Raw genomic sequence first — 20,501 nt, forward strand, 5'->3', positions numbered from 1 at the left:
TTCTCATATGTTTACGTCTCATTGCTTTAAAGAGAATGATAATTTCTATTTATTTTTTTCACAAAATGATGTGCTCTGGAGAATTTTGAGGCGCTCTCTCCACTGCCATCACAATATAGGAATATGTCATCAAAATTATAAAAAAACAAAAAAAACATTTAGGCCTAACGGGTTCCCGTTTAATGTATTTAAAACACGAGCCTATGATATGTGAGTTATCACACCAGCAAGGGCGCTGATTTTCCGAACATCTGCACAATCGCAAATGTGACATCGGTTCAATCAAAGAAAACAGAACAAACAGCAGAACCGCTGCGCCTCCGAGTAACACGTGTTTTGTTCCTCAAAAAATCTTCATTTTTGACAGAATCAGACAAGTAAATGATTCAATTAGGCTACCTATTCATACATACAGTCGTTTGCTAGGTTAAACGAATTAGGATTTTTGAACGAATCGGTTGAATAAAGGATCAACTCCCTCATTAAGATGGAGACTTGCCGCCACCTACTGGCGGTGTTAGTTTGATAGTTAAAATGGTTTCATAGTTAATTTTTCTCAATCATTTCATATTTCTACATTCAAATTTTTACATTTAAAACATTAATCTCTTAACATAATTTATGCAATTATAATTTGCTGTGTAAATCCATACATGCCATGTCTGAACAGCCTGTGTCAATCCAAAAAATGGATTTTATTGATACCGACTTCCTTTTATTTGGTCATAATAAGCCACCGTGTCTTTGCATTCTGATTGAATTTGTTGACTAAATTTAAGAATCTGACAGATAGCTATGACAATGAATTAAAAAAATACTGTTTTCTCTTGGCTTTATTATTAGAGTTTTGATCTTATCTCAACCTAGAGAGCACATCCTGCATTATTATAATGACTATTTAAAATTAGCCGACCACTAAACTTTGACTATAGGCACGTTGCATATTAATTGTTCTAGGAACCTCAAAGCATATTTAAATATTTGAGTAATTTGTGCTACTCCATAATGATGTTTGTAGCGTATAGGGCCCAAACATAAACCCCTAAGCCCCCTAAGTCCTGCCCTGCTCACGTCACATCTCCGTCGTCCAGCTCAGTGTGAGCCGGCGCAGTCGCTCCGCCATCAGGAAGAGATGCTTCTAATATGCTTCACTTTTCTCCGTTGAAGTCTACGGGGTCGCTGTGTCCATTTCTAGTGTCTATCTATGGGAAGATCCGGCAGACATGCGGAGAATTCGCTCACGGTGTGTGTTCAGAATCACCACGAGCTTTATCCCTTCGCAAATCCCCTCATAAACAACAAAGTCTAGACGCGATATAGATAAGAGACTCACTGTTAGATTCACACATTTCTACAGAGAGTTTCAGTGAGAGTGCAGAACGCGGTAAGTCAGCCATGGCTTAAAGGGAGCGCTATTGACAATCTAAATAATAGTTTTGTTTGACTACGGCAGCTGGTTTAGTCCAGTAATGCGCAGTTCTTTGGCAGTCGGGTCTGTTCGAGGTCGGATCACGTTCTCACCACAAACGAACCGCTCCAGAGTTCACTTGAAAGCGCACCGAGACGACCTCTTCCAGGACCTCTTCGTCTCGGTACGTTTGTTTGGTGCCCGAGTGCGATCGCTGCATTCACACCGGCCCAAACCAACCGCACCGAGGGGGAAAACGAACTCTAGTGCGATTCAACCGAACTAACTGAGGCAGGTGTGAAGCACAGACCGTCTGCTGCCCGCGGGCGTGAGCTCCGTATGCTAAAGACAAACACCATATATATATATACCAGCACATAACCAGCTGTAAGTCAGGGTGCTTTCACACCTGCCTCATTTAGTAAAAAGTTTTTTTTTTTTTTTATAAAACCCAGCAACAACAATATTGCAACACTCTCAGCATCCATGTAGCAATGCACTTACAACCTCTTAAAACTCCTTAGCAACCCCATAGCAACCTTTCCTCCCGCTCCACTCGTGCAACATACAGCAGCAGGTTTAATTGCTCATTACAAGCCTTTTGAGCGGTAATCATAAAAGTGCATCTTCTATTCAAAGACAGGCAGCAGATGTGTTTCTGCTCAACTCCACTCAAAGCCATTATTTAGTATTATTTACTAGTGTATTTCATAATTGGCTGCGGTTTGTGTGGCGTCTGCGAGTAAAGTTCAACCCAACAGATATTTTCATTTCCTCAAACACCTCAGAGGCTTCGGTCTGCATGTAATCATGGTTATTCATTTCTCTCCTGATGTAGATCTGTAGCCGTGAGTCATGTGATGTGTGTGTGAACCCAGTAAACGTTCAGTGACTTGCAGAGATTTACACCCTGTGGATCAAATACTACAGCACAAACACTGTCTACGTCATGCTAGCGGTGCTGGCTAAGAAGAAAAAAACCAGAACACCTTAGCAACCACATACAGTAGTGACATTCTAAAAAAACACTCAGAACACCCTAGCAACCACATACTGTAACAACATTCTAAAAAAAACTCAGAACACCCTAGCAACCACATACACTAGTGATATTCTAAAAAAACACATTCCAAAAACCCTAGCAACCACATACTGTAGCAACATGAGATGTGTGTACATACACATCCCATGCAACACCCTAGCAACCACACACTGTAGCAACATTTTTTTTAAACAGAGCACCCTAGCAACCACATACTGTAGCAACATTCTAAAAAACACTCAGAACACCCTAGCAACTACATACTGTAGCAACATTCTAAAAAAACACATTAAAAAACCATAGCAACCACATACTGTAACAGCATTCTAAAAACACTCAAATACCCTAGTAACCACATACTGTGGCAACATTCTAAAAACACCCAGAACACCATAGAAACTACATACTGTAACAGCATTCTAAAAACACTCAGAATACCCTAGCAACCACATACTGTAACAACATTCTAAAAAAAAACTCAGAACACCCTAGCAACCACACACTGTAGCAACATTCTAAAAAAACTAGGGCTGTCAAAAGATCAATTGCGATTAATCGCATCCAAAAAAAAAGTTTGTGTTTACATAATATATGTGTGTGTACTGTACATAATTATTTTGTATATAAATGCACACACGTATATATTTCAGAAAAAATATGTTATTTATTTATAAAATGTTTATATTTATATAAAATATACATTATATATAGGCTACATTCAGTCTATATACAGTATATACATGCAAATATTTCTTAAATACACATGCATGTGTGGGTATTTATGTATTAAAAATAATTATACACAGTACACACACATATATTATGTAAACACAAACTTTTATTTTGGATGCGATTAATCGTGATTAATTGTTTGACAGCCCTAAAAAAAGACACATTAAAAAATCCTAGCAACCACATACTGTAGCAACATTCTAAAACACACTCAGAACACCCTAGCAACCAGACACTGTAGCAACATTTTTTTTAAACAGAACACCCTCGCAACCACATACTGTAGCAACATTCTAAAAAATACTCAGAACACCCTAGCAACTACATACTGTAGCAACATTCTATAACACACCCAGAACACCCTAGCAACCACATACTGTAGCAACATTCTAAAAAACACATTAAAAACCGTAGCAACCACATACTGTAACAGCATTCTAAAAATCCTCAAATACCCTAGCAACCACATACTGTCGCAACATTCTAAAAACACCCAGAACACCCTAAAAACTACATACTGTAACAGCATTCTAAAAACACTCAGAATACCCTAGCAACCACATACTCTAGCAACATTCTAAAACACACTCAAAACACCCGAAACAACCACACACTGTAGCAACTTTATAAAACACACTCAGAACATCCTCGCAACCACATACTGTAGCAACATTATAAAATAAGACACTCAGAACACCCTAGCAACTACATACTGTAGCAACATTCTAAAACACTGTAGCAACATTCTAAAAAATCCCAAAACACCCTAGCAACCACATACTGTAACAACATTCTAAAACACACTCAGAACACCCTAGCAACCACATACTGTAGCAACATTCAAAAACACACTCAGAACACCCTAGCAACCACACACTGTAGCAACATTCTAAAACACACTCAGAACACCCTAGCAACCACACACTGTAGCAACATTCTAAAACACACTCAGAACACCCTAGCAACCACACACTGTAGCAACATTCTAAAACAAACTCAGAACACCCTAGCAACCACATACTGTAGCAACATTCTAAAACACACTCAGAACACCCTAGAAACCACACACTGTAGCAACATTCTAAAACACACTCAGAACACCCTAGCAACCACACACTGTAGCAACAATCTAAAACAAACTCAGAACACCCTTGCAACCACATACTGTAGCAACATTCTAAAACACACTCAGAACACCCTAGCAACCACGTACTGTAGCAACATTCTAAAACACACTCAGAACACCCTAGCAACCACACACTGTAGCAACATTCTAAAACACACTCAGAACACCCTAGCAACCACACACTGTAGCAACATTCTAAAACACACTCAGAACACCCTAGCAACCACATACTGTAGCAACATTCTAAAACATACTCAGAACACCCTAGCAACCACACACTGTAGCAACATTCTAAAACACACTCAGAACACCCTAGCAACCACACACTAGCAACATTCTAAAACACACTGAGAACACCCTTGCAACCACATACTGTAGCAACATTCTAAAACACACTCAGAACACCCTAGCAACCACACACTTTAGCAACATTCTAAAACACACCCAGAACACCCTAGCAACCACACACTGTAGCAACATTCTAAAGACCACTCAGAACACCCTAGCAACCACATACTGTAGCAACATTCTAAAACACACCCAGAACACCCTAGCAACCACACACTGTAGCAACATTCTAAAACATACTCAGAACACCCTAGCAACCACACACTGTAGCAACATTCTAAAACACACCCAGAACACCCTAGCAACCACACACTGTAGCAACATTCTAAAACACACCCAGAACACCCTAGCAACCACACACTGTAGCAACATTATAAAAAATCCCGAAACACCCTAGCAACCACATACTGTAGCATCATTCTAAAACACACTCAGCACACCCTAGCAACCACATACTGTAGCAACATTCTAAAACACACTCAGAACACCCTAGCAACCACATACTGTAACCCCATACCTTACCTTACCTTATGTAATTTTTTTATTGCATGGCAGAAACAAGCTTCCATAGTATAATGACTCGCTGGGATGTTTGTGAAAATTATTACTGTAAGTGATGATTCATTTAGTTAGTAGCGGCACAGCACAGTTGGTTAAACCCTAACACACACACACACACACACACACACACACACACACTCACAAGCGTGCAGTACGCTAAGTACAGTCTAGTCATGAATCCTTATGCAGCATCACTGCACTGAATCTCTGAAATTAAAAAATAATTTGACAAAACTGCTCGGCAAAACCCAGATTCCACAAAAAACTGCACACACTTCTCTTTCGTCCTTCGACACATCATGAAAACAATAGAGATGCATTCTGAGTGTGCAGTGCAGCATGAAGAACATACAAGCGTAATGCATTAACACTCAAGCAAAGCCATTCTCATCGCATTCACACTTCCTCCTCAATGGCGCACCAGAGACACTTTATCTCTCAGCGTGATTTCACACCACAAACACAATGACGGAGGACTTTAGACTAATTTTAGACGTTGTTTTTATACAACTTCTATAACTGTAGTCCCATGTTTCAAAAGGGTGGAGGACATGTTTTCTGTACCATGTATTTACATTTATGCATTCGGCAGACGCTTTTATCCAAAGTGACTTACATTCCATTACACATTTACACTCCTATCAGTTCTTGCTTTCCCTGGGAATCGAACCCATGATCTTGGCGTTGCGAGCGCCAGCGCTACTGTTCGAGCTCCAGCATTACAGCTGTGTGTGCGTCTCCAGGTATCAGCTGCTGCCGAGACAATCATGGGAGTTTTTGGAGTAAATAATTATAAATAATCTGTATTCATATGTATTAATCATGTTGATAACAACAATGTTGAGATTTGTAAATAAAAAATATTGCATATTAATCATGTCAATTTCCTGCACCTGTCATAGACGTCCAAATGACGTCCAAAAAAAATGACCCAGTTCAAAGGTCAAATGTTGAACGTCAAGATGACGTCCAAGTTGGGTCATGGTTGGACATCCAAATAGTGGACCTAGTTTGGACATCAAATAGATGGACCGACGGACCAAATATAGACATGATCTGCACGTCTATGTTTAGTGGGTACCCTTAGAGTTAAAATGTTTTTGTTTTTTTATGCATACAGCTGCCTCACTCCTGTCGGATCAGCCCGGCTGCTATCTGTTATTCCCTGAAGAGCGTCGCTGCCTTCAGCTGGAGTAATGCCGTCTGAAGTGGAGTTCGCTGAGACTCGCCAGTTCCTCCTCCTCGAGAAGCAGCCTTTCAGACATACAGTATGTGCTCTTGAAAGCCAGTTTCTCAAAACACACATTGATCTTCTGAGAAAATGGAAAGAGCTGATGTGACTCATAACGTGGCGGTTTAATTTTCAAGTTTTAATGGATGAGATTATGTGAGGTGTCTTGAGGTTTATTCAGGGTGAGATTCAAAACACAGCCTGTAAAAACTTGTTTATTTGTCCAAAAGAAAAACATTACTAACTGTAGTGCTTGAATGTTCAGCCCATCTCAGTGTTAAATATAGCAGCAAGCAGCAATTAAGCACAAAAAGGCATGATGAGGTACATGGGGAGCATCAATCCAACCGAACAATGAGGAATTAAAGATGTTTTAGATGATTTTAGTCAAAATTGCGGAAAAATCCTAAATATAATCACTAGCAATATGATTTAATTGCTTATCAATTTCCACACAGCATGACAAAAGGACATAATGAAATTACTAAAAATTGAACTAAAATTACCATGAAAACTAGAAAAGCTAAATTAAACTGAGGATTTTTGGAAATATTCCAAGTATTCCAAAAACTTAATGGAAATCAAAGGGAATAAATTGGAAATTTGGGGTAATTTATACAAAGTGTATCATATACAAACAAACGTGGCCATAATGTAGCGTGTGCACAATGCACACACACTTCGCCTCTCTCATACACAGACGCAGCGGTTCCCATTTTTGCCATCCATACATGATTACAAGGAAAAATATTACCACACGAGGGAAATCATTGTGGTGTCCATGAAGATGTGGGAAAATAGGCATAAATCTAACTTACACATTTACCCAAATTATTATACGCCTGTTTGACCGAAGCTAATTTGGGTGGGTTTCTCCATCCCCATACAACGCCACTTCTCTGTGAAAATTCAAATAATTGGGGCACTTTAAGCAAGATTGTGCTGCAAGATGTTTTCAACTACAATTATGTTCCCTGTTACAGGCTAATGTGCAATTTTGCAAATTTCAAGTTTATTCCCATTAATTCCCATGGAAGGTTTCTGATATGTTTCTGATATTGAAAATTCAACCCCAAATAAAATTAAAATAGCTATATTACACACTGCATGAAAGGAAATATTCCAAAAAGCAGTATAGGGGCACTTTAAGCAAGATTGTGCTGCAAGATATTTTCAACTAAGTTCCCTGTTACAGGCTAGCGTGCAATTTTGCCCATTTCTAGTTTATTCCCGTTAATTCCCATGACATTGAAAACTCAACTCTAAGTGAAAGTAAAACAGCACTTACACTGCACGATGAGCTCGACCACGGCCTCTCTGGGCTTGACGTTGAAGCCGTTGAACTGGCTGGTCTGGCAGCGATAGGATCCGCTCATCTCGCGCGACACGTTCACGATCCGCAACACGCCGTCGTAGCTCTCCATCTGCATGCTACCGTCGGGCATGGGCACTTCTTTATCCGCTCGCGACCACAGGATGATGGGCTTGGGTTTCCCTGAAACAAGGCACTCCAGCTCCACCGTCTCACCCTCCCGCACCGCCAGCGGGGACTTGCCCTGCGGCACGGTCAGGTTCGGGGGAACTAAGAAAGAGAAAAACAGAGGAGGGACTGATATGGGACTCTAGAAAGGTAGTAGACGGGGTCGCTGAGGATGTCAACGCTGGCGGTTGTGTGTTTATGCATGCGTGTGGTTGCTGTTGCGTGGAAATGAAATCAATATCCAAACCAATGGTTTCCAATGATCAAAACCAACATCCAATATCCAAACCAATATCCAATGATCGAAAACCAAACCATTGAGCATTTAAAACTCAAGGACCAAACGATTTAAGGAGAAAATGGAACCATATAAGATAGTAAAGTAAACCGACTTCAACATCTTATATGCGCTTTATGGTCAGATGTTGGATTTTCCAACTCAATATCTCTAACGTCTAAACATTAATGCATTTCAAAAGTACAAAATAGTTTAGCAGTTGTTCGATAATCTTAGTAATGTCCTGATAACCAGATAATTGATGCTAACATTTATTCTCTAGGTCTATGATTGTATACAGTTATTTTAGTGTCATTACTATTTTACTTTTCAATTAATTTTGATATTTACATTTTAGTTAAAGATTTAGTAATTTTGTTGTATTTGACATTTTTAATACTTTATTTCTTCTTCTTTAAAAAAAAATGTCTATAGTTTTTTATACATCAAGTTAAACTAAATGGAAATATGTGAAAAAATAAGTACGTTTTTGTATGTTATTTTATTCAGTAAACGTTCGTAAAGAAAGTACATCTAATAACCCTGATACTGAGAAGATTGTTTAAATGTTAAGATCATAAAAATATTCTATTTTATTGTCATTTCATTTAAGCATTTTATTTGCTTAATGGTATAGTTCATCCAACAATAAAAATTCAAAAATGTCCTTGCCCTTATTTCATTCGAATCTTGAAACACAAATTAAAATATGTTTAAGGAAACCTGAGAGATTTCTGTCCATCCCTTGAAAGTGCAAAACTTTGATGCTTTAAAAACAAATTGCATCAAGCAAGTACATTTGAGCTTCCTTTTATCATATTTGATGTTTATATGCACTTAAAAAAATGTCCACCTAATTAAACCAGTCTAACGTTTGGAATAATTAAAAAATTAATGATTTTGAAGTCTCTCCTGCTCACCAAGGCTGCATTTATTTGATCAAAAAGAGTAATATATATATATATTATTAATATGTGAATATCTAGTAAAGTGTAATTTATTCCTGTGATCAAAGCTGAATTTTCAGCATCATTACTCCAGTTTTCAGTGTCAATCACTCTAATATGATGATTTGCTGTAATATTCAAGCACATATAAATCTAACTGATACTACAGAATCCATCCCAAACATATATTACAATATGTGTAAAGGTTTACGACAGAAAACCCAAACCCGGAAGTATTAAAACACATGCGGTAGCAACAGAAATAATCCTAATGTCACACAAAAGTTTTGAACAATTCCTGAACAGAATGGGCCACGTTTCACAATTTTTGTAGCACTTTATCTGAAAGACTGAAAGAGTGTCAGTGGTTGAGCTACAGGAACGTAGTACGACTGAAAGAGTGTCAGTGGTTGAGCTACAGGAAGGTAGTACGACTGAAAGAGTGTCAGTGGTTGAGCTACAGGAAGGTAGTACGACTGAAAGAGTGTCAGTGGTTGAGCTACAGGAACGTAGTACGACTGAAAGAGTGTCAGTGGTTGAGCTACAGGAAGGTAGTACGACTGAAAGAGTGTCAGTGGTTGAGCTACAGGAACGTAGTACGACTGAAAGAGTGTCAGTGGTTGAGCTACAGGAACGTAGTACGACTGAAAGAGTGTCAGTGGTTGAGCTACAGGAAGGTAGTACGACTGAAAGAGTGTCAGTGGTTGAGCTACAGGAACGTAGTACGACTGAAAGAGTGTCAGTGGTTGAGCTACAGGAACGTAGTACGACTGAAAGAGTGTCAGTGGTTGAGCTACAGGAACGTAGTACGACTGAAAGAGTGCATGCGGCGCTTTGATCTGATATCTGGAAGCAGAGATGAGAAACGTACAAACCTGCATCAAACATTCAAAATTAAAGAGCCTGATTTGCTTGATATCCACGACCCGGGAAAGACCCACCGTATCCTCACACAGAATATTTCACAGGCCGCGTAATAATAAGGATTTCTGTGGACAGTTGCTCAATATCAGGGTGTGTATTATTAATAATGGATGTTATGCCAGGCCATTATCAGAAACAGAAACAAGCTCTAATGAATAGCTGTTACGGTAATGGAGAAGAAGCGTGAAACCCAACGCGAGTGCATTAGACTCCAGCTGTCCGTCTCATAAACAGCTTGCTAACGCATCTCTGGGTGGCTGTTAGCGCTGTTAGCAAAAGGCACTGCTGTTATGCTAATGAAACTCAACTCTATAACGCTAGACGGCCCTCATGTGAGATTACCAGATGGCAGAGACGCTGGTCTAGACTTTTAGCCCAATTCATACATCACTTCATGAGCTTCTGGCTGGAGTCTCGTCCCCTTCACTGCTCAGTCTGTGTGAGAACTAAAACTAACTCACTCACTCACACACTCACTCACTCACTCACTCAATCACACACACACTCACTCACTCACTCACTCAATCACTCACTCACTCAATCACTCACTCACTCACTCAATCACTCACTCAATCACTCACTCACTCACTCACTCACACACTCACTCACTCACTCACTCACTCACTCACTCACTCACTCACTCACTCACTCACTCACACACTCACTCACTCACTCAAACACTCACTCACTCAATCACTCACTCACTCAATCACTCACTCACTCACTCACTCAATCACTCACTCACTCACTCACTCAATCACTCACTCACTCAAACACTCACTCACTCAATCACTCACTCACTCAATCACTCACTCACTCAATCACTCAATCACTCACTCACTCACTCACTCACTCACTCAATCACTCACTCACTCACTCAATCACTCACTCACTCAATCACTCACTCACTCAATCACTCACACACTCACTCAAACACTCACTCACTCAATCACTCACTCACTCAATCACTCACTCACTCACTCAATCACTCACTCACTCAATCACTCACTCACTCACTCAAACACTCACTCACTCACTCACTCAATCACTCAATCACTCACTCACTCACTCACTCACTCACTCACTCAAACACTCACTCACTCACTCACTCAATCACTCACTCACTCACTCACTCACTCACTCAATCACTCACTCACTCACTCACTCACTCACTCACTCACTCAATCACTCACTCACTCACTCACTCACTCACTCACTCACTCACTCACTCAATCACTCACTCACTCAATCACTCACTCACTCACTCACTCACTCACTCACTCAAACACTCACTCACTCACTCACTCACTCACTCACTCACTCACTCACTCACTCACTCAATCACTCACTCACTCACTCACTCACTCACTCAATCACTCACTCACTCACTCACTCACTCACTCACTCACTCACTCACTCACTCACTCAATCACTCACTCAATCACTCACTCAATCACTCACTCTCTCACTCACTCACTCAAACACTCACTCACTCACTCACTCACTCACTCACTCACTCACTCAATCACTCACTCAATCACTCACTCACTCACTCACTCAATCACTCACTCACTCAATCACTCACTCACTCACTCAATCACTCACTCAATCACTCAATCACTCACTCTCTCACTCACTCAATCACTCACTCAATCACTCACTCTCTCACTTACTCACTCTCTCACTCACTCTCTCTCTCTCACTCACTCACTCACTCACTCACTCACTCACTCTCTCTCTCTCAATCACTCACTCTCTCACTCACTCAATCACTCAATCTCTCTCACACACACACACACACACACACACACACACACACACACACACACACACACACACACACACTCTCTCTCTCTTTCTACAGTGTAGTTCCTGTGAGAATCGGATCTGAAGGTCTCTGTTGGACAGGGAAGTGTTTGATGGATAGGAACTAAATCATCTTCTGTCTTTTATTCTATAAACGCAGTCAATTGTAAAAATCCTTCAACTGTCAGTAAACGCGAAAAGATGAAAGTGGCATTCAGCCGCACTGATCGTCCTCAGAACTGAACCTGCATTCACAGAAGCCCGACGTGTCTGACAAGACAAAAAAATAATAAATAAAAGCGCCACAGTCCACTGAGACAAGGGAAGTGACATCACGTGTTCATTGCCATGGCAACACATCAGCCCATCAATGTCAGAGTGTCTGTTCGCCTCCATCAGACACAACAGCCCTGAAAATACCATTATTATGAACCATTATTACCATTATTATACATTCTATTATGAATGAATATATGAATGAATGAATGAATGAATAAGTAGAAAATAAACAAAAATAATAAATAAATACATACAATTCTATTATAAATGAATGAGAAAATAAAAAATGAATTAAAACAATAAATAAATAAAATTATATTATAAATTAATTAATAAATAAATGAATAAATAAATAAAAATGTAATTCTATTATAAATAAATAAATACGAAAATAAAATTCTGTTATAAATGAATGAACGAATCAATTCTATTATGAATGAATGAATATTACTGTAATAAACATTTTTGGGATGTTTGGGATATTTGCTATTTTATCATCGATATACTATATTATAGTATATTGATATACTATTAAGAGCTAAATCAAACATTATAGTGTACAACAAAATAAATTACAAATATTTAGAAACAAAATTAAAATTAAAATATATAAAAAATGTAACTTATTTTTATTTCAACTACATTCCAAGAAAACATTTCTCATTTTCATTTAGTTTAACTTTAAGTACAAAAATAACTACAACTAGAAATAAACTAAAACTAATAAATAGCATTTAGTATTAATTTGTGTTTATTTTTATTTTTTTAACAAAATCTAATAAAAATGACTAAAATGACTAAAAACATAAAATAGAAAAAATTAGTTCATTTATTTATTCTGATAACAAATCCAATCATATTTCAGTCATTTTTCTGTTGATTTTGAGATTTGTCATCAGATCTTTCTGTGAAACTCTGTGTACAGCAACACTAAAGTAACAACGGAGAATATTCTGGGATATTTATGACCTTAACAGGGACGATCGTGACTGAGCGCACACAGGGAATGCTGGGTAATTGTGATACAGGATCATGTCGTCCAAACCTAAATGATGATAAAACCACAGATAAACCAGTGACCCTCTAAAGCTCCTTCACACACTGAGGATGAAGAGCGGGTCCGAGTTACACACTGAACGAACACATTCAGTACAAGAATTATGCAAAAATATTTAATTGGCTCAAAAAAGGTGCTTTTTCACAATTTACATGGGAAATTTGCATGCATATACTGTAAAAATAGATTAAATTGTTGCCTTAAATTTTTAAGTACAATCAAATTGGGTGTTTAAGTCATTTGAACTTAAAATACATTAACCTGACTTTAAAAATATGAGTTGAATCTTGTATAATTTATAAAAAAAGTTGAAAATTGCTTAAGTTATTTTGATGAGTTAAAGCAATGAAAAAACATATGTTGTCATAACTTATTGATTAAACAATGTTTTTCAATGACGGGAACATCATTTTAAGTGTTTGGACATCATTTTAAAATAAGTCTATATACTTTTAATAACTTTTTATTATTTTATAGTTTTAGTTATTTTAGAACATCAACTATATGAGAACGAGAAATAGCTGATATTCTGTGTTTTACTTTAATGTTTATTTAAAACAATTTTCTTTCATGGTTTTATTTTTATTTTCTGTTTATTCGTTTATGCATTTCAGTTTGGTTTCAAAAACCTGTGAGAACTTTTTATTTTACTCAAATTTGCATGGGAAGATTCAAGGAAAGATTCGGAAACAATGTTTTGTGCAAAATTCGAACTCGTTTTTAAGATTATTAACAACGTAACATTTTACACACTGATGAGGAAAGATTTGAATGTCCTTCATGGAGGTTTTCGGGTCAATCTGATCAAAGCCTGCTGCTATAATTAATAAACTAAACCTAACTAAGAAATTGGGCTCTATATGAGTTCAGTGATTCAGGTCAAATGATTGTGAAATGGTGATTATGTTAAAACATATAACCAACACCATCAGATCACCTTTTCTATTTGTTCTTCTGGCTGTTATAACTCAGGTACAGCAGCCAAACAAAATCTAAAGTAAATGATTTAAGGGTCAAGAGCCCAACTAAAGCAAACACTGATCATCATAATGGTGACTTAAAATTACAGATTTCTTCTTCAGTGATTCTGCTTGTTACCATCAAGTGTCTTCAATGTTGGGAATACAAAATTAAGACTTCTTAATTCATCTTTGACGTCTGTCTGTTATTCAGATATTTTTGTTTAAAACATTATTTGTGTAAATTTTACTCATTTTAAATGGTTAACTTTTAAGGAATTAATTTGATTACTCTATTCTAATTTGTTAAATTTAATTAATAATATTGCTTGTAATCTGTTGCCACAATTTCATTGAGTAGATATAGCATATTCATTTTTACAGTGTGTGTAACAAAGTAACTTTTTTGCAACATTTGGCCTTGAAACATTGTATCTGACCAGTTTTCCCGCCAGTTACATTGTTTCAAGGCCAAATGTTCAAACGTTACAATGTAACTGGCAGAAAACTGGTCAGATACAATGTTTCAAGGCCAAATGTTGAAGAGTTACTTTGTTACACAGGCTTTGATCAGATTGACCCTAAAACCTCCATGAAGGACATTCAAATCTTTCCTCGTCAGTGTGTAAAACGTCACAAACGAATAAAGAAGAAACGAGTCCTCTAAACTCAACTCAAATAACCTGAAAACACACCACTGATCGACTAATGCTGTAAGAATAATATCGCACTATTGTTCAGCTATTTGATCTTGACCTTTATGTATTTGTTTGATTGTAGTGTTTTGCAGAAATGAACTTAGCGACTTTAATTAAATCAATTTCAATAATAAAAAATATATAAAATTAAAAAAATGATGTTCTTCCTCAGTGTTTCTGTCTTGTTTTCCAGCACAAATATCTAAACATTCTGAAATAAAGATACATTTACTGCAGAAGAAGCAAAATGGCTGAAGATATTAAAAATAGTTTTCTGGAAAATGCATCAAAATGAAGTGAGTTTGAGCTTAAAATAAGAACAAATATCTGCCAGTGGAGTCAGAAAAATCATCTTGTTTTCTCTTTGAATTCAGATTATTTTTCTGACTCCACTGGCAGATATTTATTCTTATTTTAAACTCAAACTCACTTCATTTTGATGCATTTCTCAGTAAACAAGACTTAATATCTTCAGTCATGTATGTTCTCCAGTAAATGTGTCTTGATTGAAGTAATGGAAAACAAGAAAAAAATAGGGTTTTTTTGGCGGCTTACCAATTGAAGTTTAGATTAATTTCAATAAACAAATCACTTAAACACCATAAGACTAGAAGGATCTCAAAACTCACAGTCTTTAGACCAAATTAAAAGTATGATATGTTATAAATCGACACTCGTTTATCTGACAAACAACATTTCAATTCATTTTGATAGATTTTTCAGAAAACAATTTTTAATATCTTCAGTCATGTTGCTTCTCCAGTAAATCTTGTTAGAAGTAAAGGAAAACAAGACAAAATTACATTTTTTTAAAGTTTAGATTAATTTCATTTAAAAAAAAATCACTTAAACACCATAAGACTAGAAGGATCTCAAAACTCACACTCTTTAGACCAAATTAAAAGTATGATATGTTATAAATCGACACTCGTTTTTCGGACAAACAACATTTCAATTCATTTTGATAGATTTTTCAGAAAACTATTTTAAATATCTTCAATGACTGAAGATATTAAAAATTGTTTTCTGAAAAATCTATCAGAAAATAGTTGCTTCTCAAAAAAATCTTAAAGTATATGGAAAAAAAGGCAATTTTTTTTTAAAGTTTAGATTAATTTCAATGAAAAAAACAAACACTTAAACATCATAAGATTAAGGATCACAAAACTCACACTCTTTAGGAACCACAATGACCAAATTAAAAGTATGATATACATAATGTTATAAATCGACACTCATTTATTTATTATTTATTTTCAAAGTTTTCCTGGCGTCCGTCCAGCAAACGCACATCTAATCAGCGGATCGTTAAACCCTTGCTTTGTTTCGTCCCGCAGCTTCTGTGCACATGAATGAAGTGAAACTCAAAGCAGAGAGAGCTATTAGTTTCGATCTGGCGCTTTGATAAAGCCAGGAGTCACGTTAAAGGACGAAGACAACGCAAGGTTGATTGAACGAGTACAAGGGCCGCTATCTCTCCGAGTCCTCATTATCACAGCACATTTAAATGTAACGACTAATGCAAAGATTAATTGCTTGGCTGCAGATAGAAGCATCCTCTCTCTCTCTCTCTCTCTCTCTCTCTCTCTGTGTCTCTCTCGGTGTCTCTCGCCCGTGCTACAGCTTCATTAAAGCCGAGCAGAATGAAGATTGATTGCGTTTTACCTCTTGGAATGAGAACGAGGTGCTCGTCATTCCATGCGCTTCGTCATTATTTAATCCTTCTGCTATCAGAGGGGAAAATCTCGGCACACTCCTCCTGAATAAACCATTAGCTGTGCAGTTTCACATAAAGAAAATAATATAGCGCCTAATGAGCGAGAGAAACACTGGATGGTGTGAGAAGTGACTGGAATTGTGCACAGCTTAAAGTCACCATGAAATCAAAGTTTTTTATGAAATATTGCAGTGTTTATTCTAAATGATTCATCGGTGCACACCATTATTGTTTTAATAATCTTGAATCTGAATAACTTCAGCTCTTCTCTTCTCTGATGATGTGGGCGGGGCTTTAACCTGTCACTCACATGAGATCAGCCAATAGCAAACCACAACCATTCAATCATCCAATCAATTCCCCACAGACACAATCAAGCCCCGCCCACATTTGTTCTTGTTCCAGAAGCGTTTCACTCGGATATACGACACAATAGAGGAGAAAAGACAGCTTCATCACGGGACACACCCACGGCCAATCAGCTGACAGCCTTATCACAGGACACGCCCATTGCCAATCAGCTGACAGCCTCATCACAGGACACGCCCATTGCCAGTAAGCTGACAGCCTTATCACAGGACACACCCACGGCCAATCAGCTGACAGCCTCATCACAGGACACGCCCATTGCCAATCAGCTGACAGCCTTATCACAGGACACGCCCACGGCCAATCAGCTGACAGCCTTATCACAGGACACACCCATTACCAATCAGCTGACAGCCTCATCACAGGACACGCCCATTGCCAGTCAGCTGACAGCCTCATCACAGGACACGCCCACGGCCAATCAGCTGACAGCCTTATCACAGGACACACCCATTGCCAATCAGCTAGCAGCCTCATCACAGGACACGCCCATTGCCAATCAGCTGACAGCCTCATCACAGGACACGCCCACAGCCAATCAGCTGACAGCCTCATCACAGGACACGCCCATTGCCAGTCAGCTGACAGCCTGATCACAGGACACGCCCTCATCCGCCCACGGCCAATCAGCTGACAGCCTCATCACAGGACACGCCCATTGCCAATCAGCTGACAGCCTGATCACAGGACACGCCCTCATCCGCCCACGGCCAATCAGCTGACAGCCTCATCACAGGACACGCCCATTGCCAGTCAGCTGACAGCCTCATCACAGGACACGCCCACGGCCAATCAGCTGACAGCCTTATCACAGGACACACCCATTGCCAATCAGCTGGCAGCCTCATCACAGGACACGCCCATTGCCAGTCAGCTGACAGCCTCATCACAGGACACGCCCACAGCCAATCAGCTGACAGCCTCATCACAGGACACGCCCATTGCCAGTCAGCTGACAGCCTTATCACAGGACACGCCCTCATCCGCCCACGGCCAATCAGCTGACAGCCTCATCACAGGACACGCCCATTGCCAATCAGCTGACAGCCTGATCACAGGACACGCCCTCATCCGCCCACGGCCAATCAGCTGACAGCCTCATCATAGGACACGCCCATTGCCAATCAGCTGACAGCCTGATCACAGGACACGCCCATTGCCAATCAGCTGACAGCCTTATCACAGGACACGCCCACAGCCAATCAGCTGACAGCCTCATCACGGGACACGCCCTCATCCGCCCACGGCCAATCAGCTCACAGGCCAACATCGACTACATTTACTCCACTTACGATCACACCGAACGCGTTATTTGCAGTGAGAGGCGCCTTTTTTAATAGTTTTCCTATGGCAGTGAGCGTTCTGCGCTGCTTAACCCTAACCTACTGCTGAGGTATAAATACATAAATAAATATTATATTATGAATAAATAAATAAATGCATGAATGAATTAAACTGAATAAATAAATAAATAAATAATAATAAAAAAATCATATACAATTTGAATTATAATCAGTGCTTTAAGTGGGCCGGTACGCACCGGTACTCAGTACCGCCACTTCCAAATATAGCTCTTGAGCGTACCGCCACCTCTCCGTGCGCCCAGAACGTGCTTTTAGCGTACCGGTACGCTCATTTGCACATCTGTTTTAATCCTTTGGCTGCGCTGCCGCTTTTCAAAGCCCCCTTCGCAATGCACGCCTCCTAATTCGTCCCACCGAGAGCAGAGACTACATTACCCATACACCCTTGAGTTTTACAAGTGAAAAGCGCATGCGTCGCTTTAGCAGTGTTAGCTGCTCGGTTAAAATACAAATAATAGAGCATCACAGTGCGTGTAAACACCGCGAAGGTCCGTGAAGACTGAAGATCGTGTAATGACGTAGGGCTAGCTCATTGGTCGCACGTCAGAGGCGCCCGCGCCATTGGATGTGCAGTTGCCGCAGTACAGCCTATGAGCGAGCCAGATGCTCAATGTGTTTTACATATAAGCTTCATTAAATCAGAATCAGAAAAGGAGTTTCCCTGCACATTCACTATATAAAATTCACTGGAGGAAAAAGTTCGCGTGGCCGTCGTCAGATTTGGAAGTCGCTCAAAAGGCTCTTTCGCGGTTGTGGCTTCAGTCGACTTCAGTGAGGCGCGGTGGTTTATGGGATGAGTAGTTCCTTCGCTCGGAAATGAAAATATGTACACAGTCTTGTACCTTTGACTTTATTTGTATTTTCTCTTCGTTTTTTCACTCGAAATGATATGTTGTATGCTTATGAGTTCAGCCGTAGCTGGTTATCCTCAGACATGCTCTAAAACTCTTTAGATACGGTTTTTCCAAAACGTCAATGGGAGAAATGAATGGGAAATTTACTTCCGGCACCGAAGCTCTCTCGGGCTATGGGCGGGACTGTGATGCTCCCCAGACAATAACCATTTTTTACAGTCTATGACAATAACATTTAATTTTGTAACAGAATAAAAGTTTTTTTTTTTTTTTACAAATGTAATTTTACTCTGTTTATTAATGTTTTTACTCAACATTTGTGCAGGTTTTGGAGGATTTATGATATATTTTAAATTTCTATAAATAAATAAATATTTATTTAAATAGGCTTTTTACAAAAAAAAACAGCATTTTATGTCAAATTCACTTTATAAAAGACCCAGATTTCTAACTTTCATTCATGGAGATAACATGGATAATTTTACATGGTTTAATGTAAGATTTTTGGCCATTTTTTTGAAAATGCAGTTTTAAAATAAGATTACTTAATATCACTTTAACCACTAGATGGCTATAGAGCTTCACTATATGCTATTTGCTATTTGACTAATCAAAATATATATTTTCACAAGTTTTTCCAGTTGGATTCATATCCACATTTTGTACATTTTATTTATGTTCAGTAGCTCTTTCTACTGTAGCTCTTTCTAAGGGTATTTTTTTCAATACCCCTTTGCACATTTTATTTATGTTCAGTTGCTCTTTCTAGCTAAAGCAAATCTACAAACTAATAAAAGGATTTATTATTTTTTATAAGGTCGTCTATTGACTGCTGTTTATATAAAACCCCATCAATATATTTGTTGTTACCTCAGGGGAGGAGGGGAGTCAGCAAAAAATAAATAAATAAATAAATAATAATAATAGAGTACCGCCACCTCTTTTGGGCCACTTAAAGCACTGATTATAAATGAACAAATACTATTATAAATGACTATAAATAATTGAATGAATGAATAAATGTAAAAAATAAATAAATATGAAATAAAATTTTAACTATAGGCTAAATAAAATAAAATAAATTATATTATAAATGAATTAATGAATGAATCGATGAATGAATGAATTGATTAATTAATGAACAAACATACAATAAACAACCAACTAAACAAATAAAGACTCAAATATCTGACTCTAATGACTTTCCTTATCGACCGACGTCACAAAACGAGCATGAAACGAACTGCAGAAAACTTAACGACCAAATTAAAAATCCATTAAAATCATTGCAATATTTGATATAGTCAAGAAGATGATATGGA

The 20,501-nt window shown here is 38.3% G+C and overlaps 1 protein-coding gene across 1 annotated transcript in view; it reads right to left on the reverse strand.

Annotated features, from left to right (window-relative positions):
• The window catches only part of LOC130082311 (MAM domain-containing glycosylphosphatidylinositol anchor protein 2-like), a 136,999-nt gene that overhangs the window by 65,580 nt on the left and 50,918 nt on the right, over positions 1-20,501 (reverse strand). The window contains exon 6 of the mRNA XM_056247164.1: positions 7,737-8,030. Coding sequence (XP_056103139.1) covers positions 7,737-8,030 — 294 coding nt within the window. The remainder of the gene's footprint in view (positions 1-7,736; positions 8,031-20,501) is intronic.

The sequence above is a fragment of the Rhinichthys klamathensis genome, unplaced genomic scaffold (genome assembly GCF_029890125.1).
Source record: "Rhinichthys klamathensis goyatoka isolate OS25496 unplaced genomic scaffold, OSU_Roscu_1.1 h1tg000043l_1, whole genome shotgun sequence".
Taxonomy (NCBI): Eukaryota; Metazoa; Chordata; class Actinopteri; order Cypriniformes; family Leuciscidae; genus Rhinichthys; species Rhinichthys klamathensis.